This window comes from Mus musculus, chromosome 8 (assembly GCF_000001635.26).
Source record: "Mus musculus strain C57BL/6J chromosome 8, GRCm38.p6 C57BL/6J".
Classification (NCBI taxonomy): domain Eukaryota; kingdom Metazoa; phylum Chordata; class Mammalia; order Rodentia; family Muridae; genus Mus; species Mus musculus.
In genome coordinates, this window is record NC_000074.6 from 64,770,684 (window position 1) to 64,793,721 (window position 23,038).

General features: G+C 43.0%; 1 protein-coding gene and 1 long non-coding RNA gene across 5 annotated transcripts in view; one reads left to right on the plus strand and one right to left on the minus strand.

Moving 5' to 3' along the window:
- The window catches only part of Klhl2 (kelch-like 2, Mayven), a 110,497-nt gene that overhangs the window by 31,011 nt on the left and 56,448 nt on the right, over positions 1–23,038 (minus strand). For all 3 annotated transcript variants that reach the window (XM_017313011.1, NM_178633.3, XM_017313012.2), the window contains one exon: positions 9,015–9,177. In XM_017313011.1, the coding sequence (XP_017168500.1) occupies positions 9,015–9,177 (163 nt within the window). The remainder of the gene's footprint in view (positions 1–9,014; positions 9,178–23,038) is intronic.
- Gm46040 overlaps positions 4,816–23,038 on the plus strand; it is a 36,738-nt gene continuing 18,515 nt past the window's right edge. The window contains exons 1-3 of one of the 2 annotated variants that reach the window (XR_003947556.1): positions 4,816–5,062; positions 5,239–5,410; positions 13,732–13,844. This is a non-coding gene — a long non-coding RNA (predicted gene, 46040). Of the gene's footprint in view, positions 5,063–5,238; positions 5,411–9,685; positions 10,054–13,731; positions 13,845–23,038 lie in introns of those variants that run through there. The other variant, XR_003947555.1, reaches the window with a different exon arrangement.

The following is a 23,038-nucleotide window of genomic DNA, read 5'->3' on the forward strand; positions in this document are numbered from 1 at the left end:
ATTTCTAACCCTAGGTCTGGGGTTAGCTGGCTTCCAGTCCAGTCAAGAAAATATAAGCTCCGAGTTCTGGGACAGACTCTTCAAAGGTACAAGTGGAAAGCAAGAGAGGAGGGCACAAAGTCTTCCGTTTGTACGCATGTTCATGTGCACCACACCCACTCCCATATATATGGGCACATACACTTACACACGTACACACACAAATAAATAAAATTTAGAGGTAGGGGCCAGAGGGTTGCTCTGTGGGCAAAGGTGTTTTTTACACCAATCTGAAGGCCTGCTTCTAATTTCCAGAACCCACATAAAAGTGCAGGGGAGGAAGTATTCCAGCGTCATCCTGCCCTCCCACGCATACCCTGGCACAACCACACCCACACCTACAGATATCACACAACAGAGAAACACCAAATAAAACACTTTAAGTAAAGCCAGTCTTACCGTTTCTAGGGACAGAAGTTTGATTTCTTATTTGTTAAAGAAAAACAAGGGCTATCAAACGTGTAAGGGCAAAAGGAGCTGTGCGAGCTGTTGTGGAAGCATGCAATACCCAAAACATCGCTCAGGGAGCTGCTTGGCCTTCTCGGCTCTGCCTGAAATGAAACCATACTTAAAGTTTATGTGAGACTCTCACCATAGGCCAAGCTACTTCATATTCATTCACACACACACACACACACACACACACACACACACACCCAATGTATCTAATGATAGCAATTTCTCAATGCCACAATCTAAAAACACATCTGATAGAAACGATAGCAAGGCAGGAAGGTAACTGGCACACACACACACACACACACACACACACACACCCCCAATGTATCTAATAATAGCAATTTCTCAATGCCACAATCTAAAAACACATCTGATAGAAACGATAGCAAGGCAGGAAAGTAACTGGCCGTCTGTTACTTTACGTGTTCTTGATCCAAATGATTTGTCTGGTGCTTAGCTCAAGACTCGAAGCGGTCTCATATCACAACTACTACGAATAAAATGAAAATGATATGACTGAACCTCTCCAGCTTCAATCCACAAAACCATGGAGCCCAAAGTGGCTTACAAACCTCCACTGTGAGCCTGTGTGTAAGTGTGTATGTTGTGAGTATATGTGAGTATGTTCAAGTATGTTAACATGATTGTATGTGTATTTGAGTGTGTGAGTGTATATGATAAGAGTTCATGTGTGTGAGTATATGTGTGTGTGTGTGTGTGTGTGTATCACACTACAGGTTAGAGAGTACAGAGAGCAGCTCTCAAATCTCCCACATACTTGACCACTTGGGAAATGACATACTCCAAGTTATTCACTGCCACACTGGCAGTGTATGCAGAAGATGGCAGCACTGGGCTCAAATCTGGAGACTTGAACATATGAGGAACACTGATTTCAATTATTTAAAAGTTCACCAGTAAGCATTGGAGCCATGCAATGGAATATTCTATACATGCTAACAGGGTAGCTCACAATATAAAAACAGCCTTAGGAAATACAACTAAATAAGAGAATACAAGGCATAGCTCAGTATATATAACATGCTAGCTATACAATGTTACACATGTCATATATACAGAAGAGAAAAATGTATATGATAATATGCATGATATAAAAGTAACTAATAAAATCTTGTAAGTAACCGGAAATAGTATGTGCAAATCACATATGCAATGAGTTTGTATCTAGAACAACAACCTAAACATCATATAACACCATTAAAGAAAAAGGGTTAATAGACATGTCTCCAAAGACCATACACAAATGCCCAAGAACATTATGAAAAGACAATAGTGTAACTCATCAGCAGAGAAATGGAAATCAAACCACAGACAGCTGTTCAATATCCTGTGTTCATTTCTTGATGGTTCCACTGATGCCAAGTCTAAATTAGTTGACTATTCTTTTCTTTCTCTTTTAAAAGAAATTATTATCACTGTGTGTGTGTGTGTGTGTGTGTGCCACTGAGTACACAACTTTATGGAGTCAGTTCTGTCTACAGAATTTACATGTGTCCCAGGGCTCCACTCAAGTTGTCACGTTTGCCCAGCAAGGGCTTTAGCAGGTAGGTCACTTCCCCACACAATTAATTGTGATTAATGTCCCACTTTAACTATCTTCTAAGGTACTGATCAGTAATATCACAAGCTCACATTGACGTAAAACACATCCTAGAACTTCCTCATCCTGCAGATATATGAGTGACCCTGCACGTCTCTCCCATCCCACCTTCTCTCCAACTCCTAGCTTGAATTTACAAATCTTATTGATTCTTGATATTTTTTTCCTCAGCAGTGCTCAGCAATATAATATTGACTAGTACAAGGAATTTTTTAAAAAGCCATCAGAAACAAGTTGCATTAACACATATGAAATCTCCAAGTTTTTCATAATAAGTCACTGTTAGGCTGTAAACAAAAGGTAAGACAGGAATGCTTACTACTCAAAGTTCCTTCAAATTAGCCCCTCGCCCCCCCCCCCCAACACACACACACACACACACACACACACACACACACACACTCACACACGGTGTCTTAGTTAGGATTACTATTGCTGTGGTTAAGCACCATGACCAAATGCAACTTTGGAGAGAAAAGAGTGCAGTTTGTTTATAGTTCTATTTCATAGTTCATCTAAGGCAGTCAGGTCAGGAACTCAAACAGCAAAAAACCTGGAGGCAGGAGCTAATTCAGAGGCCATGGAGGGGTGTTGCTTATTGGTTTGTTCAACATGGCTTGATCAGACAGCTTTCTAATAAAACCCAGGACCACGAGCCTAAAAATGGTACAACCTACAATGGGCTGGGTTTCTCCAATCAGTTACTAAGAAAATGCCCTACAGGCTTACCTACAGCCTGATCTTATGGAGGCATTTTCTCAATCGAGGCTCCCTCCTCTTCAATGATATAAAAACTAGCCCTGGCTTGCCTAAAGAATTCTCATTGTAGACCAGGCTGGCCTCAAACTCACAGAAATCTACCTGCCTCTTCTTTCAAAACAATGGGATTAAAAGTGTGCGCTACCATACTCAGCCAAACATATTTTGCGAATATACTCAAGTGTGTGCTGATGCCTTCAGGGGTCGGAAGAGGCAGTGAGATACCTGGAGCTAGACCCACAAGCAGTTGTGAGCTGAGCCACAGGGGTGCTAGGAATCGAACTCTGGTCCTTTGGAAGGGCACAGCAAGCATTCTTAACTGCTGAGTGACTTCTCCGCCCTCAACCATTAATTCTTGGTATTCTATATTTCTGACTCTCATAACAGCAAGACTACTTCTGTCTGCGTGTGCAACAGAACGAGATTAATGCAACTCTTATGACCCTTGTCAAAAGTTCACAGAGAGCACTCCATTTTCCCAAATGTTCTTTCCTTGGTCTAAGGACTCCCAATTTTGGGGATCTCCTTGTCCAATAATACGTCGGAGGTCTTCATTGCTATGTTCGGCCTCAATTACCAGCCTTTCTTGGAACATGAAACTTGGATGATACAATTGTTACGGTTTCTATCTAAACTTGTTCTTGAAAGCTCCTGTGATAAAGCTTCTGCTTCTGAGGATGCTGTTGAGAGGAGAATAGACCATAGCAGCGCTAATGTCATAAGTGGATTATCTGTATTAGTGCAAAGTACCCTTGGGAGGCAGGGTTTGGCTGGAGGAAGGAGGTCACGGGGAGGGGTTGACTGTTTTGCCTACATGTATGTCTGTGCACATGTATTCCTGGTGCCCAGGAAAGACAGAAGAGAGAGGTAACGACGGGTGTAAAGCACCATGGGCATTCTGGAAATTAAATCTGGGTTCTCTGGAAGGACAGTACTCAACACTGAGACGTCTCTCCAGCCCCCAAAGGGTGTCATCTTGTCCCGAGGCCCTTGCACTGCGACTCTCTGTCTAAAATAAAGACAGCAGCTTTCCTCTCCCAGGCCCTTCTGCCCCCATGTCCTACCCCACCACATATGTGCCTGGTGACAGTGGGCTTGAACCCTCTGAATCTGAGCCCAAACGAAGCCTTCCTTTAAAGCTTCCCCAGGGTCTTGTCACAGCGATGAAGAACTGATCTAAAACGATGGCTCTGATCAGATGGGCAGAACAGAATGCTGTACCTATTGAACGCATCAGTAAATTACTGACTCTTACTGAACACACTATCAAGGGCCAAACGCGACTGGATTAATGTGACTACCATAAGGTCAGTGTCTGTCACAAAGGGAAGACATTCTTCACATTTCTCTCTAGGGAAGAGGGAAAACTGGCAGCCACTGCATAATAACAAGAACCGTGCACACTCAAGCAGCCCCCACAAACTCAGGACAGAAACCCAAAGGTCGTTTCAGGGTTTGAGCTCTTCTGCTCATACGCACAACCTTGCTTCATTCAAACCTTGCTTGTTTTAGAGCTGAAGAGATAGCTCAATGGTTAAGAACACTTGCTGCCCTTCCAGGGGACCCAGGTTTGGTTTCCAGCACCCCTTTCAGGTGGTTCCCAACTGTCTATAATCTCAGCTCCTGGGGATCCAAAACCTCTGCGCTCCTGGCCTCCGGAGGCACCTGCAACTATGTGTACACACCCACGTGCAGACATGTACCTACATATACTTTTAAAAAATAATACATTACTTCTTTTTTTCTTTTTTTTTTAATTAGGTATTTTCTTCATTTACATTTCCAGTGCTATCCCAAAAGTCCCCAAACCCTCCCCCCAACCCCCTACCCACCCACTCCCATTTCTTGGCCCTGGTGTTCCCCTGTACTGAGGCATATAAAGTTTGCAAGACCAAGGGGCCTCTCTTAATACATTACTTCTTAAAGTACTATGTTTTCGTAAAGCTCTGGGTTTTTTGTCATTGTTGCTCTGGTTTTTTGGCCCTCATTCGTAACTCTGTTACCAACATAAGCTATTACCCATCACTTCAGAGCCTTTCACTCACATGTTATCCAGTCACAATACAGCTTTACTGTGACATCAGCAGTTACTCTGCCAGGAGTAGTTTACCACTGGCCACTGAATCAAGCCTATGGGCATCTAATAATGAAGTTGCTTTTTTTTCTTCTCTCTGAGCCAATAAGGTAATGGCCATAGTGAATACTTTCCAACTATATAGATTACACCATTAGTATATAATACATTTTAGATATATATACTGCACTATACACAACATGCATATGCAATCTTCTTTAGTGTATGCATGTGGAAGAGCTTGCCCTTACTAAAGAAGACATAATTTCCTCTTGTGTCTCTCCAGTCTCCAGGGTGAGCCCTGGCTCGGGGGCTGAGGAGCACTCCCAGACAACACTGCAAGGCAGAGGGTTCACCAACCCGGGAACGGCGACAGCTGCAGCCCCAATCATGCAGTGATGCTTTCCATTTCAGTTCAGTTACAAGGGGAGCCAAGTACCTCGCTCATCTGCAGACTGGTGAGTCAGGTGGGGTACAGATGGGATGAGGACTCCAAAACTTTCTCCCCCTTGTTTTTGCGTGAAATCATGAAATTCAACTACCGGCATCGAAGGCTTTAAAAAGTCCATATTTCATTTTATAATTAAAATCCAATTTCCAAAATATCTTTTTCACTAAAATTATTAAAATGCATTTAAGCCGAGAAGCTGCATTTCCAGCTTCTATGTATCTATGGCTTGCTTTCAAAGGCAGTTTTAAGACAAAGATCTAGTTGCGTTGGAAAATGTTTAAAATATACATATCACCTAAAACACATGAAAAGACTGCCTCTAGCCAGCACAAGCCTAGTAAGTCCGTAGGCGAAGATCATGGTAAATTCTTCACTTAAACATTTTAGTATTATGATTAATCCTTATCAGTTATATCAATTATTTGATTTTACCATGACCTCTTTTAAAAATATTTGATTGATTGATTGATTGATTGATTGATTGTATGGGGTACTGAGAACACACATGGACACCAGAGGACAGCTTGGGGAAGTCAGTTCTCTATTTCTATCACTTGGGGCTTAGATTCCATCAGCCATGGTGGTAAGTGCCCTTACCCACTGAGCCATCTCACCATTCTTTTCCTTGTTATTTGAGACAGGATCTTTTATGGAGTTAAGGCTGGCTTTGCACTCCCTATGTAGTTAAGGATAAACTATGATAACTATTTCAAAACAACCTGACTTTTCTATGTGTATACCTCTTTATAGAGTTTGCATAAAAGGGGAGGAAAGGGTGGGCTGGAGAGATGGCTCAGCAGTTAAGAGCACTGACTGCTCTTCCAGAGGTCCTGAGTTCAATTCCCAGCAACCACGTGGTGGCTCACAACCATCTGTAATGGAATCTGATGCCCTCTTCTGGGGTGTCTGAAGAGTGCAATGGTGTGCTCATATACATAAAATAAATAAATCTTTAAAAAGCAGGGGTGTGTTTGAGGAGAAAAGATTACAGCTGAAAGATTCTCTACAAATTGAGAGCATTTCTGACTGGATTATAAGCACTGTTCTATTTTTTTTTAATTTTTATCTTTTCATAGTAAAAGATGTTTTAAAACATGTTACCTATAAGCCTAAAATACTCAAGCAAATATAAACTTCAGAAGCAAACATAAAAGCCACATAATATTTGAGATGAGACTCTGAATTAAAACATAGCATGGTAAAAATGAAGAATCCATGCTTCTGGGTGCTTTTACAGAAAATGTCATTTTTTTTCTATTAAAAAATAAAAAATAAAAAAAATCTATCCAATTGTGAAGGACTCTACAGAGTAAAGACATAGATGTTTCAGGTCTGAGAGAATATTTTTTTCAGATTCTGTAGTATGACAAAAGAAATCTACGACTTTCAATAAGAGAAAAACGTACTAGAATCCCCAAGCCTCCTGAGAGCACAGCTAAGCGGTGTGCTGGTCTTCCCCCTTGGAGCAGGCACGGCTGCTCTGATGCAGCGCAGGCCCTGTCTCCACTCTATTTTTCATCTCTTACATTCATTTTGCTTTACTCCCCCTACGCTCCCCTCCTCCACATTAAGAACCAACATTTATCAAGTGCAGTGTCAACAAGAAGCAACTCAGGGGAGACATGGTAAATAATAATCGCTTTATACACATTTAAAAAAAAAAACAATAAACCCTACCCCAGCAGTCCTAATGTAAATCACTTAAAACATACACACCACATCTAGCTAATGGAGAGTGCATTTCTAAGGCGTATTTTCTATTTGGCTGGAGAACAACAGTGCTGGTGCGAGGAACACATTGGTGAATTCAAAGCAGCGCATTTGGGAAAAGGTTTTCTGGCCATCGGTCTGTGAGGGATCATCCTCTATTTACTTATGCGTGAGTTTTAAAAGCTCATCCCCGAATCAGCTTCCTGGAACTCTGGTTTTATAATGGGCAGTTAGGCCAGCAGGTGTCCCCACATGGCTTGACTCTATCAGCCCTACTTTGGAAAGTAGTGGTAGAGCAGGGTATGGCGGCTCTCAGCTGAAATCCTAGCGCTCAGGGGTGGGGATCAGAAGCTCAAGGTCGGGTCTGGGCTGCACTAAACTGAGGGATGCCAGTAAAGCAGAGGTGACCAAGCACATGCGCAAAGGTTATGCCTGCAACCTCAGCTGCTGTGCCATTTAAGCAGAAGCATCCTACGCAGGACACCCCAGCTTGGAACTACATGAGCACAGACATCCCTATCCAACTCGGTGAGACTGCCTAAGGACAAGTGAAAATAACGGGGTGTGGCTTAGGGAGTCACCTTGTGTGAATAGCACAAGGTCTTGGGTTCAATTCCCAGTACTGGGAGAACGAGGGGAGGGGCGGGGCTGGAGAGGTGGATCATCAGTGGGTAAGAAGCACTTGCTGTTCTTCCAGGACTCAGATTCGATTCCTGGCACACACGCTGCAGCTCACAACCCACTGTGACTCCAGTTCCGGGGCATCTGATGTCTTCTGCCGGCCTTCACTGGCCCTGCACACTGCACACGTGCGGTACATAGATGTATGTGCAGGCAAGACACCACACATCAAAACATAAAATCAATGAAAGGCACTTGCCACCTAGAAGTGGTGCCAAACACTTGTAAGCCCAGCACTCTGGAAGCTGGAGCAGGAGAATGGCTGCGGTTTGAGGGCAGACTCAGTCTCAAACAAAGAGGGACGAGTGTGCGGAAGCTGTGGGGGCACCTCCTATGGAGCAGAGTGAATTACCGTTTCTGTTTCTGTAGGTACCGTGTTTCCAGAAACCTGGTCTAAAACGCTATGGCGCTTCCTGATGATCACTTTAACATGCATTTCCAAATGTGTATAAACTCAAAGAACACAAGCTCCCTCTGTGACCCTTAGCTCTGTCCTCTAGATGCAGGTGGTTGGTGTGAGCAGACCGCACAGCAGTCACGGGTATCCCTCTGCTGATAGTAAAGGCAGTCACGGCACCCACATCTGCAAACAGAGAGCCCATAATTGGGTCCCACCTTTCCAGTCTATCCCCACACATCAAGATCTCATTACTTTGAAGATTTTTAGGCCATAAAATTGTTTCCATGGATACAGTGGAAAAGGTATAAAACATCAAAAAGGCAAAATAATTATACATGCGTACATTCTCTCAAACACCTATGCATTGCAAAGAATACTTAGGGATCCAATATTTATATAAAGAAACTATTTTATCATTCAGCCCCAATAACTTGTACGTTATTTTATTTTTTGAGACTAGGTCTCAAGTATGCCAAGCTGGCCTTGAACTGTACATACAAGATGGCCTTAAACGTGTGATCCTCCCTCCCCAGCCCCTCAAGTGTGGGGGTTTATGTGATACTAGAGAATCAAAGCCTAGCTTCCACACCTACTAAGCAAGCAAGCATTCTACCACACCCCTATAGCTGCGATTCAATTCAGAATTTTAAGACTACGTTTCAGTTTTGCAGTTCTATCATCCTGAAATCTTAAACATAATTGTAAAACACCCAGACCCAGAAGACCGACGTGACGTTCCACAGTCCACCATGGAGCCACAGAGATCTCAGGGGCTTGACTCCCCACAGTCTCAAAGCCCACCACGATCTGTTACACTTGCCTGCATACGTGTTGGCCTTATTCAGGAGGTCTGTGCATGCATGCATATCAGCAAAAGCCCGGATTCCTAAGCAGTTGACAGGGTGAAGCTGGGATTCTAAAAATTCACAGCATGTCTTCTTCACATCCTGTAACTGTAGCAGGCCAGCTGCTGGGAGGAGGACCTGCAACACACAAGTGAAACACTTAGGCATCGGTGGGCTGCTGCCCTTCCCTTTGTCACCTCTATGCACGCGCACGCGCGGTAGGTCCAGCCACAGACGACAGCTCGAATCTACAGCCACATATTCCACACAAACAAATGAAATTAATTATTGCAAAAATGGTGATGAGTCTTCCCACTCTCCATCGTTTCCACAGAATCTCTCACAGGTCTCCCTGGTCACGTACGGACATCACACTGGATTCTCTTAATGGTTTGTTGTGTAACATAAAACCTTCGCTTGAATTTTTTAAGTTTTTACTTGGTAGTGTGTGATATGTGTTAGGATCGTGTGTGCCACAGCCGTTGTATGTTGGTCACTTCTCTCGTCCACCTTTACATGGTCAGCCATCTCTCCAGCCCTCTTGTAATTTTTAAAACACAGATTATTACAATGCTAGGGGGTGCTATGGTTCGACAACAACAACAACAACAAAACAACAACAACAACAACAGCTTTGTTTCCTTAGTGTACGGCGTCACTGACTTCCAGGACTGGCAAAGGGATGGGCCCAGATACATAACACAAGGAAACTACATTTCATAGAAGGCTCAAAGTTCTACGGCTTGACTAATGGAACAACCTACTTTGCCTGGGAGACAGAAGAGGCGAGTGGATACGCATCAAACAATCTCAAAGTCAGCCTAAGTCTCAAGCTCCAAGCAGACAATTTCTCTAGAATGTAATATGTATGCTAAGAAGTAATACTTAACAGGTAACTGCCTGATAATGTTTAAATGTGTATTTGTGTTTAAGTAACTCCAAGCAATTTAATATTAATCACAAGTTAAATATAAAGGTTATAGTACAACCACCATCATTTCTGGACATTTCAAATAGGTGAAAAGTGCAAACAATTTTCTCTGCAAATGAATTAGGATGCTGTTGCCATTTTAAACACCACATTTGAAAGTCAAACTAAGGAGAAAAAAATTTATTTAAAAAGTCATGAAATTCCCGCTGTTCTTATGAAGGCCACCTCCCCTGTCCCCCAAGTCAACTACTAGAATAAACATTTTTAGACGAGAGTCCATTAGCATGAAAAACAACCTTCTAAATTCCTTGAGGGGCTTTGGAAAGACTGGGATGCAGCTCAGTGTAGAATGTGTGGGGAAACAAAAACCAGTATTACTCTAATATGCCTTACACTGCAGACCAAGACAAAAACAACTTAGGATATCTCTAGTGACTTTCCATGTCTAGGTAATAAGACGAATGTGGAGAAAAAGAACAGGTTTCTTTGGGGGGGCAGGGATCACAAGCTACCCCGCTTTCCGACATGAAGCATGGAGGATCCCACTCCAGGATGCTGAAGCTGTGTGTGCATGCACATGGACACTGACTGAGGCTGTGTGTATATGCACGTGTACACTGATTGAGGCTGTGTGTATATGCACGTGTACACTGACTGAGGCTGTGTGTATATGCACGTGTACACTGATTGAGGCTGTGTGTATATGCACGTGTACACTGACTGAGGCTGTGTGTATATGCACGTGTACACTGACTGAGGCTGTGTGTATATGCACGTGTACACTGATTGAGGCTGTGTGTATATGCACGTGTACACAGATTGAGGCTGTGTGTATATGCAGGTGTACACAGATTGAGGCTGTGTGTGCATGCACATGTACACTGATTGAGGCTGTGTGTGCATGCACGTGTACACAGATGCTATACATGAGCAGTAGCAACTATCAAAACTAAAGTCGAAGGCATTTAATTGTGACTGAGCCCCACGCTATTAACTACCATTCTCCCTGACACACAGGAAGAACATCTAAAGATAACAGAAGAAAACCAACATGTGAAGAACACAGATGAATGAGGTGGTTACAGCCAAACCTTTTGCATAGCGTGCAGAGTGTACTTCGCTGCATTAAGGGAATAACTCTCCGTGGAAGGCTTTAATTGGTTGATCACGTTCACATTGAAAAGATTTTCTATGCTTGCTCTAATTGTGCTCTGAAGCAATGTAAAATACCTTCCAAGGCACTTAACAACACAGCTATTTAATTTAGCAAACATACGTAGTTTAGGAAGTGGTCTTCGGTGTAATATTCATTCTTTGGAATTTATACAAATAAACTGTAACGATCACCCATCTAATCGGCTTTTCCCCAGCAATGACACGGTGTTTTTCTGTAGGTTCCACAGTACTGATAACAGCAGATGAGAGGAAAAAGCGGCTGAGAAGAAAGAAACCAGCTTGCTTACACACCAGTGGGGGTACAGACCTGGGAAATGGATTCGAAGAACAGTTTGTTTATTTCAGCCAAAACTGCCAGGGCACATATCCTCTGACTCAGCAACTGAGTCCCCTGACTTGCTACCAAGTTCACAGGCTCCTCTGTAACAGAGGCCCACCTCAGTGTGACTATGGGCAAAAGTGGAAGTTGGAGGTGGACCTGAATCACAGGGCACTGATTAAGTAACTAATAACTGTTACCATCCCTCAGTGGAACACCTTGCACAAAATAAACTATATATATCCAAGAAAGCAATGCAGGCTTTAAAAAAATTTAGAAGAGTGTGTGTGTGTGTGTGTGTGTGTGTGCGCACGCGCGTGACAATGTGCACAGTGGCCTCAAGAGGGTACAGGTATTCTCCTGTTACTTTGGGTCAGGGTCTCTTCCTAAATCTGAGACTCTCACTTTCTTGGTTAGTCTAGAAGCTATCAAGTCTCTACACGCCTCTCTCTGCCACCGTCCTTCGGGTCAGAGTTACAGATGTTGGCTTGATTCCGTGGGTATTAGAATCTGTCCTCCCATATGCATGAACACACAACAAACCTTTCACAACTGCTGCGCCCTCTCTCCAGCCCCATTTATCTACTTTACTGGTTTTAATGTAATTCATTAAGAAGTACAGAGCTAGCCCATTAAAAGATTAAAAATTTATTAAAATAATAAATGTGTAAGTCTACACAAGTATTTAAAAGCAAAGGTAGAAAGGTTCTTTTGAGAATAGACTACTAGATTTTTTTTAATGGATTGAACAATAAGTTCATTGTTTTTAATAGGCTTGAAAAACATGTTGAACATGTGTGTCAACTGTATAAAATATGTATTACTATTTTTATCTTGCTAGTAAATCCTTACTTGGTTTTGTGATGTAACTTTACAATGACCAAACTGAAAGAACTCATAATTATGTAATTAATTATGCACAGCCTCAAAACAAACAAAAAAATTATTATCCTAGCTTGTCAACATGACATCTAGTGACCACCAGTCACTCATGATATCAACAGTAAAAGTAGCTATGGCCACATCAAAACCTACCTTTGAATCGATTAAACAGCTGGTTAAAACAAAACAAAATAAAAGATATCAAACGAACCACACCCCATTACCAGAGCCACTCAGTTCACAGAGACCCTGGGGCCATGTACCTTAGGTTGCAATCTACCTCACAAAGAATTCAAACTCAAGAGGGGTTATAGATGATGTCTAAGTCATATGGTCATGCCATGGGAAGCTGGAGATAGACTACAGTTTACAACTCCAAGACTTTCAATCCCATCTCTAGGTGACTTCTAAATATCCCACGCTATCCTTTCCATCACAGTGCTAAACACAACCACTCAATAAAATCAATTCTCAGAGTAGCTTCCGTATTTAATGGAGTACCAGGACAAGCAGAGAGCTGGCGGCCAAGAACACCTAATTATCCTGATTATGTAGAAGTTAATCCAGAGCCTTGGAGAAGCCATGTAACTCACCTAAGGCCATACATATGACATGGAAATAAGACAAGCCTGACATGTGAATAGTATTAACCAAAATGGGGTAACTACTTCAGATAGCATAGACATTCTGTGCTCATGGTTCACTGTAAATCAGGGACTGGAGAGAAGGCTCAGTGGCTACAAATGCTTGCTCTTCTCTAGATGACTGGAATTCAGTGGGTAGCCCACTATGGTTCCAGGGACCCAACACTTTTCTGGCCTCTGTGGACACTCATGTAGGCACGTGCACATGCCATGTCCACACACATGCACACTCGAACACATGCGTGCACAAAATCCTTGAAACTTAAAACAATGTTGTGGACCAATGCAGCTCAATGGTTTACTGAATTAAAAAACTGGATACAAAGTTGGGAGGGCCTAGGAAGTGGGGATGGATCTACGAGGTAGTTAGGCACAATATAGGAAATATGGTCAAGATACACTGTATGAAGTTCTCAAAGAATCAACAAGCTATTATATTAAACATATAAACTAACAGGGGTGCATCTAAAGGTTACTTCTATTTATTTGAATTATATAAGCACTCTTAGATAAGTCCATTTAAGCAAGATTAAGCCATGGTAGAGAAAGAAATTTAAAAATTTATTAGGATTCATAATTCTGAACATGGCAGAATCCTGAAATGGCATGTATTTTGGAAAAGGCTAATTTCTGAGACAAAATTTCCTGTCTCGTGTTTTCAGTATTCAGTGTGATTTTCCATGTCAATAAAAGGGCACATGGGCTGTCATAACTCTGGGGCTTATCTTCTTCTGTGTCAGGAAAAGGAAGGAAGCACCCAGAAGTGAAAAGGGCGGTTTCTTTCCTTATCGTTTGATGCAGGATCTCTCTACACCATAGCAGCCTCAAGCTTGTCCTCCTTCTGTCCCGAGAGGTAAGATCCCAAGTGTGTGGCACCTTCAATACCTAAGAAGCAATCTCAGATAAAAATATCTAGTTATGGCCAGGCACGGTTCAGATACCTCTAATCCCAACAATGGGTAACTGGTAGAGGTAACTGGCAGATCTCTGATTTCCAGGCCAGCCAGAGCTACACTGTGAGACACTATCTTAAGAAAATGGACAAAACTTACTAAAAGATCCAACAAATAGATGAATGTTTCTAAAATTTGTTCTTAACTTTCTCAGCTTTCCTAAGACTGCAACCCTCTAATACAGTTCCTCATGTTATGCTGACCCCCAACCATAAAAGTATTTTGTTGCTACTTCATAACTATAACTTTGCTACTGTTATAAATCATAATGTAAGTATCTGATAAGCATGAGAGCTGATATTTGACCCTCAAAGAGGTCATGACCCACAGGTTGAGAACCACTGTCCTAGAATTACGACTCAATGGAACAATGGTTTGTTTTTTTGTTGTTGTTGTTTCAGTTTGGTTTGGTTTGGTTTGGTTTGGTTGAGGAGGGAGAAGTGGGATTAAATGGAAAACCTCACCCATGCTAGGAAATGCTCTACTGAGCCAGATCGCCAGCCTGTCGTACCTCATACGAAAGTGGAATTACAATGATACAATAACCTCCCAGACATCTCTCGGTTATCTAACAGAAATTTTCCATTTACTCCCACTTTGGTGGTATTAGCCCTGAGACTGAGAAAAATAACCTGAAAGCATCCTAAGATCCTTGGTATACTCTGCAACATCAAAGAGAGCAACGATGACTTCCCACAGATCTGAGTGACAGGACAGAGAGAGTGACTACATCTCATGGGGTGTGTATCCAGAGGAAGGCCATGCTCTCCAAGCAGAGACATCCCTCTTGGGTGTGTGGAATGAGCAAAGACCGGCCCTTCCTACAGCTTCTCCTTCTGCTTCGTTCTGTCAGTACTGAGTACCTCCACTTGAGCCCTGGCACTGTCACTGCCAGCTCAGTCCTTCACAGTTACAAAGACCATTTATACAACATGAACCAAATTATTCTTATGCATTGATCCCTGTGTTGGCTGTCTCTCTCCCTAAGGAGCGGTAAGGTCAAATCAGGTTCATCCATGCTGGACTCTCGGCTCCTAGATGAATGAATGCCCAGGTAGCCCAGAAGTCAATCCACCGGAATGGAAATCAATTTGTCACTGTGTTTTAAAACAGATACAATTTGGAATGCTTCTTAAACAGAACTACACTCACTACTTGGGGGAATATATTTGCATGTGACATTGCTTTGGTCCTATTTCAAAATCCTTTCAGCCTGACCTCTTACTTCAGCCATCACCATAATGACTAGCTCTGAAACTCATTGACTTCCTTCATGAAGATACCACAGAGCACCCTACCATGAGCCTCTGCCACACTCCTACCCAACATACCACAATAAACTAATTTCTAAGCAGAATATACAATATGGTATCCTGGTTTTTTTTTGTTTTTTGTTTTTTGTTTTTTTTGAGACAGGGTTTTACTGTGTAGCCCTGGTTGCCTGGAGCTCACGATTTAGATAATGTTGGCCTTGAACTAACAGCCATTGATCTCATATTGGCTTAACTGCCCGAGTGAGCCAATAGGCCTGGAATTTTGTTCTTTTTAATTATGTGTATGTGCATGCCTATGTGTGGGTATACAGGGTATGCAAATGTAAATGCAGGTGTGTGGAGACCAGAAGAGGGTGTTAGCCACATTACACCAGGACTGGGAATTGAACTTGTGTCCTCTGGAAAAGCAGCAAATGCTTAGCCACAGAGCTATTTCTCTAGGTCCTGCCTTTTCCCTCTCTCTCTCTCTCTCTCTCTCTCTCTCTCTCTCTCTCTCTCTCTCTCTGTGTGTGTGTGTGTGTGTGTGTAAACACAAAGATGGCTCAAGAAGGAATTACCACAACTATTTTTGAAGACTATCTCCAGTTAGTGGCAGTTTAAAACTTTTCTATTTATTTGTAAAGCTTTCTTCCTGTTCTAATAGCTATGCATTCGAATGGTCACATATTACTTTTTCAAAAGGCAGGGAAGCAAGTGAAAGAACGCCTTTCTCTACCTTGAGAACTCTAGCAAACAAGCAGTGAGTGCTGGGAGCCCCGATGAAGTGCACTCCCCCCCCCCCAAACTTTGACCACACCCTCATCAGACTGCCCTCTTTGGCCTTCCACCACAGGGCAGTGTCTTAGTTAGCATTTCTGTTTCTATAAAGGGACACCAGGACCACTGCAACTCTTGTAAAAGAAAACATTTCACTGGGATGGGCTTACAGTTTCAGAGGCTTAGCCAATTATCATGGTGAGAAACATGGCAGCATGCTGGCAGACAAAGTGCTGGAGAAGGAGCTGAGAGTTCTATGTAGGGACAGGCAGGCATCAGGAAGGCTTGAGTCCACCATTGAATCACACACCTCCTCCAACAAAGCTCCACCTTCCACAAGGCCACACCTCCTAATGGGCTTGTGGGAGGCTCTTTTACTCAGAACACCACTTGCAGGGTTCTGTAGAGGATCCTCTTTCTCTCTGGTGCTCTTGCAATCAGCAGCGTGCTTGGAGAAAGATGAAGTAAAAGATCATGGTAGCTAATTAAATAAGCCTAACTTAAAATGCTATCGTTTGAGAAATAACTTTTTTTTTTCACTTAGATATGATAATTTCAAACGCAGCAAGACAAATTAAAGGCTATAGTTGCCTATATACTTCAGGAGAAACATTCCATAATGTATAAAGAACGTGGAGGGCAGGGGAGCACTGATTAGCAAAGACAAGTAGAAGGCTAGACAAGGAAGACCAAGCAAACAATAAGCATCCCTCTGCCACTTTCCCCAGCTGCACACTTTAAACTAAGATGCTTTTAGCCCAGCTCACACTGACAAGCCAAATTTCATGCAAAATGCTTTGCTGAGACAAGCACACTTCTGGCTGACTACTGGACTCTGTAGTGCATTTTCAGCTTGGGCATTCACTCCATGGGGGAAATCATTTATATAGTATGTCTTTTAGATCCTTAGCCAACTTAACTAAACTAGCCAACAGGATCCTTGGCAGTCTGTTTATGAAGAAGAAACTACAAAAGGTTCTGGGTACCTTTTATATAGTATCTATATACCATACATATATAGTATATTTATGTAGTAACTATATAATAAATAGATAGACTCTTAAATGTAGCTATAGATATAGTCCAATACCTAAGAAACCACGAACATGAAATTGACAGCTCAGCTCAGCCACTGTAAACTCACAAATGTACTACCAATGTGTAGGCTTTATATTAATATTCCAACACTTTTAAGTTCATCTCAGAAACAATGACCTGGAAGCAAACAAGGAAATAGCTGCCCAAGGGCATGCACAGAGAGATGACATTATCACCACACGTGAAGAAGTTGTAAGACTCTCATTGAGGGGATTTAGAAAAATAATAACTCAGTGGACAAAGAACTTTCTGTAATTTTCATGAGGACTTGAGTTTAATTCCCAAGAGCCCACAATTTAAAAGACAAACAAACAAACCAAAACCAAGAGCAGTGTCTTAGTTAGGGTTTTACTGCTGTGAACAGACACCATGACCAAGGCAAGTCTTATAAAAAACATTTAATTGGGGCTGGCTTACAGGTTCAGAGGTTGAGTCCATTATCATCAAGGTGGGAGCATGGCAGTATCCAGGCAGGCATGGTGTAGGAGGAGCTGAGAGTTCTACATCCTCATCCAAAGGCTGCTAGTGGAAGATTGACTTCCAGGCAACTAGGGTGAGGATCTTATGCCCACACCCACAGTGACACACCCATTCCAACCAGGTCACACCTATTCCAACAAGGCCACACCTCTAGATAGTGGCACTCCCTGGTCCAAGGATATACAAACCATCACAAGCAGGGACATGCACCTCTCATCTCAGCCCTGGGGAGGCAGGGACAGGAATCTCCTAGAGTTTGTTGGCTAGTTTAGTTGAGTTGGTGAGCTCAAGGGTCAGTGAAAGACTGTCTCAAATAAACTAGATAAATAAGTAAGAAGAAAAATGTCACTCAACATGTTGAGTTTTGATTTCTATACAGGTGCTCATAGATGTGCATACATGGACACACACACACTAAAAAGACCTCATTGTAAAATAAAAATCAGCACTTTTCAGGAGCACCCAGCTCCCAGACTCTAAGTAATACTCAGTGGGTCTATTTCTCAACTCGCTGCTCATTTACAGACTCAGGATGGTTCTAAGCTTCAGCACCACTGAGCCGCACCACCACCTGGCTGCGGAGACTTCAGTGGGTACAGGGAAGAAACAGGAAGCCTGTTCTTCCTCTCTTGGGGGATGCAGGACTACACCCACCTTGCAGTTTACAAACAGGAAGGTGTTTGTCTGTGGCACCCTGCCAGCATCTTAGTCACACTTCTTCCTCTCAAAACTGCAGCCTGGCAACCAGAAAGCAGCCCTCTGCTCTAAGCACCCACCCATAACTTGCCACCCCTAGACACACCTACCTTGACTCCCTCCATCCAATTCGGCCTTACCCAAGCTCCATCACTTGAGATATTTACCAGTAGCAGGGCCCAAAACTCTTTTTCAACTAGTTCCCATCATAGCTAATCTTACAAACACCTCCAGACCAAGTTTTGCCAGAGACAATTAAAGTTTTAAGAGAGACAGACTCTTTAACAGAATATGCCAGTGGCTGATGGACTTCGCAGTGGTATAATCAGGAACTGGGAAGAAAACCTGAGTGGCAGAGTAGTCATCAGGCCGTCTGAGAGCCCCTCCCCACCCCAAGTATCCTTTTTATAGCTGCTATTTCCATCTTTTGTAACCTAAGACTTCCCTGATAGTGGCCCAAACACACAATGCAGACAACAACTACACAATGCAGACAACAACTACCTTGCTTGCAGCATTGCTGAAAACATATTCACCACTTTACACAGAGCCTGGCCCTCGATCACTAGCACTGCCTCTAATCCAAGGTTTTTCTGTTTCCTGGCACAGGGAATTCAATCTCACGACAAAGAAGCACTAGGATCCGCTCTCTTCATTCACAGGATGAGGTTGTTTCATGTCAGTTAGACTTCCTTTCCTGGCCAAATATTCTTAAAACGAAACCCATCATTACCCATAAGCCCCCTCCCACCACAACCTCTAACCAGGCTCCTTCTCCTGTCCCACCTTCTCACTCTGCAGGGTTCTGCCAGGCAGGAGTCCTGCCCAGGGTCATAGCCGGGGACTGGGGGATGCTTCAGTCCAGGCTTCTTCCATTTCATGGGGTGAGGGTGACTTGGTGGCTTAACTTCCATTCACTCTCAAGAACTCTGAGCATTTATTCACTTAATAATGACTTATTATTCATTTAACAAATTCGTAATGGATACCCACCTCCTCTGTACTAACTTGTAATCTAGATTCTAGAGATACAGAAATGAAACGAAGAGACAAAACCGCCAGCCACCCTGGAGTTCCAATGCTAACAGGGATTGTGTTAATATATTTTATTGTCTTCCATCGATCTAGTGGGGACACGCACAGCTCTCCATTCACCCCAGTACTACTGCCTTCCAAGAGGTCTTCAAACCCCATGGACAGATTGAGGCTGTGAGTGAGGAGGTGTAGATATTAACACCAGATTGTCACACTGTTGCTAAAAGCTTCAGGAACGTGAGCTGAGAAGAATACAGAATGGACACCAGGCCACAGTTTACCCAGAGCACTTTGGCCTTGAATCTAGAATCATTCCACAGCAGCTATGTGGTCCTGGAAAACCTGAGTCCTCCTGTGCCACAATTTTCTCATTTGTAAAACATTCCGCTGTCCAGAACGTTGTAAAAACTCACTCAATGCTCTTGATCAAGCGGCTGAGATATGGAATCCAGGCAGCCTCTTGCTGTAAAACAAGTCTCTTATCCTATTATCCCTTTGGAAATTGCTGTACTTTTGTCTCATTGACATTAGCGCTGCCTCCATACATTCTCACTACAAAGGAGAAAATGTAAACATTGATAATCCTAGCTCTCGGGAGCTGAAACAGGAGGTTCACATGTTTGAGATTGGCCTGAGTAACAACAGTCCAAGGTCTTACCTGGAAACAAATATTGAAAAAGCCTCTAAAGCTCCATGTGCCTTGCTTTGGTTTGTTTGTTTATATTGCTTTTGTTTTTGAGACAGGGTCATGCTGTCTGCCAACACTGAGCCTCTGCCTCTGGCCTCTGCTTCCAGCACACTAGGAACACAGCTGTGTGCCCCCACAATCAAATCTGCCTTCTATGTCTGCATTAGATCCTTCAAAAGTCTTTCTTTCTGTATATTTAGAATCTCTCAAATGACTGAAAAGTAGACTACCACTAAGTTCCTGTCCACCTTTCCAAGAGTATAATTTACGGCTTTAAATGTAGCTGTTCGTAAAGGCTTGGAGTTTGATCCCCAGCACCACATAAAACTGGGTGACGTGGTGCACATCACTTAGGGAGAAGGAGCAGGAGAGTGAGAGGTTAAAGGTTACCTTAAACTACATGGCGAGTTCAAAGCCAGCCTGCCACCAATACACCAACAACATGAGACCGGTTCAATGAGACTGACAAGCTGAAAAACTAATTCAGTGTCTAAGATGGGAAGTAGAAAGCAGTATGTACCCTCAGGAGACCTCAAAAGTTGCCTTTAAAACATTAAAATCTTAAAAAGGCATGTCAAGTTGCTCTAAGGGCACTGGTAAGATGTGTCTGCAGATGAAGAACTAAGGATACCCTTAGCTCTCAAAGGTGGAGCGCCAGCACCTTTAGAACTGTGGATAACAACTGCCAAATTAAATGCCAAATATAATTGTCAGAATAATTTATCTCCATGGCCTCGCTCTGTGGCAATCATTCTCTACACTGGGGGAAGTAATTCAGAGAGTTCCTTGGGGGCACTGATTGCTTTATTACATTTGCCCTTTTCCCTTCCTGATCTTCCTTCTCTTCCCCTTCTCCTTGACCTTTCTCCTACACCTGCATTCTCTTCCTTCTCCCTTTCCCCCTCCCCCTCTTCCTCCCTCTCCTCTTCCTCTCCCTCCCCATCTTCCTCCTCCTCCTTTTTCTTTCTTTTTGGAACACCTGAGTTCCACATGTAGTGCTGGATTGCCTAGAACTCAGTGTGTACAAAGCCAGGAGGCTTCTCCTCAGGGATCTGCCTAGCCACGCCCTCTGGGTGCTGGTGCAAACCTGCACCACCATGCCTGGCTGCATCTCCTTTCTAAATCACACACAGTTTTTTCTAACAGGAATCTTGTAAGTTTTGGCGAGAGCTAATCTTTTTTGTTGTTTTATATCCTTAGAAACAATTCTGACTCAAAACAGGTACACAGATACACACACACATACAATATAATCCTAACCCTTGAAGAACTGTTTTCAGGGCTGGTAAAGTTCTTGCCTGGTAAACATCAGGGCTGAGTTCATCCCCCAGAACTCACATCAAAATGCCAAAGCCAGGAATGGCGGTGCACGCTTTTTCTTTTTCTTTTTTTTTTTTTTTTTTTGGTTGTTGTTGTTGGTTTTTCGAGACAGGGTTTCTCTGTGTAGCCCTGGCTGTCCTGGAACTCACTCTGCAGACCAGGTTGGTCTCCAACTCAGAAATCCGCCTGCCTCTGCCTCCCAAGTGCCGGGATTAAAGGCATGTGCCACCACTGCCTGGCACGCTTTTAAGGCCTGCACTCAGGAGGCAGAGACAGGTGGATCTCTGGTCAGCCTGATCTACATAGTAAGTTCCAGGACAGTCAGGACTACATAGAGAGATCGTGTCTTAAAAGAGCAAAACAAACAAAAAAAGAATGCCAGGCTCAGCACACTCTCGTCATCCCAGAGCGGATGGGAAGGCTGAGACAGGAGGATGCCTGGGACTTAACAGCCAGCTCTCCTGGCCTGTCTATTCTAACTGATTAGCTCCAGGCCAATGAGAAATGAGACAATTTGTCTCACAGAGGAGACAGATGGTGTTCCTAAGGCTGACATGAGGTAGTCTGTTGGCCTCCACATTCATGCTCCAGAGCTTCCACACTGACTGTCTCTCTGTCTGTCTCTCTCTGTCTCTGTCTCTGTCTCTCTCTCTCTCTCTCTTACATACACACACACATACACATTTTTTTAAAAAGGAAGAGAAATAGCTACTTGACAGCTGCATGTTGTTTTTCATAAGAAATTACATCTGTCCCCCAAACCCTCTCTACGTTAAATATTCAGACAACCACCTCCCAACTTTGTATCTCAAAGCTAATGTGAGGCATAAAATCAAGACAGTAAGACAAATTATTGCTAGAAAAAAAAATAGAAAGAAAGATACATAGCAAAGCACCTAAGGGGGAAAAATCAAATAAGACTGTACTTCATAGGAAATTAAATCCACCCATCTTACTGAAAGCTTGGCTGACCCGAACACGGGGTTAACCGCAGGCATTTGTTAAGCTCAGCGTGGCCCATCATGGCTCTTTAGGTCTTTTTATAACACCCCAAACTGTTAACATGCGTGCTTATCAACACACCATATCATAGCAGAAACGCATAAAGGTTCACTTAGCAGGAAAGGAGAGATTGTGGAAACACCACCTAAATGAAGCTCACAAACTCTCCAGTGTGGGTTAGAAGGCACCCCCCCCACGCACACCCTCCACCACCACCCCCCCCCGCCACACCCCGCCACCCCCATCAACCACATCCTAGAGGCTTCTGCTTGCACAAAGTTCAAAGCAGCTAAGACAATTCCCACAGAAATCACATCTGTGGACTGGGAACGAACGGGTGGGACTTTTATTGGAAAGATGCCCGAGGTTCTGCATGTTCGATATCTCAATGTAACCATGGGTCATAAGTATCTGTACTTACTAAAACTCTGCAAACTACAGAGCTAAACTCTGAATCATACCTCACTAAGGGAAGGACCATTAGCCCTTAAAATCCACACTAAGATATGAGGAGGTCGCTCAGTGGTATAGCTGCATACAGTAGACCCCTCATCACCATAAAAAAACAAAACAGAAAGTACACACAGGAGATTAGCCAGAAGTTAAGAGGTGGCATTCATAAGCCATACTATCTGATTTATTTTTAAGGGAAAATAGTGACCCTGTCTGGTAGAATCCAAAATTTAAAAATAAATCAAAACATAAACATCAAATATAGTTATGTAACAAAAGTTTCACTCTAGTA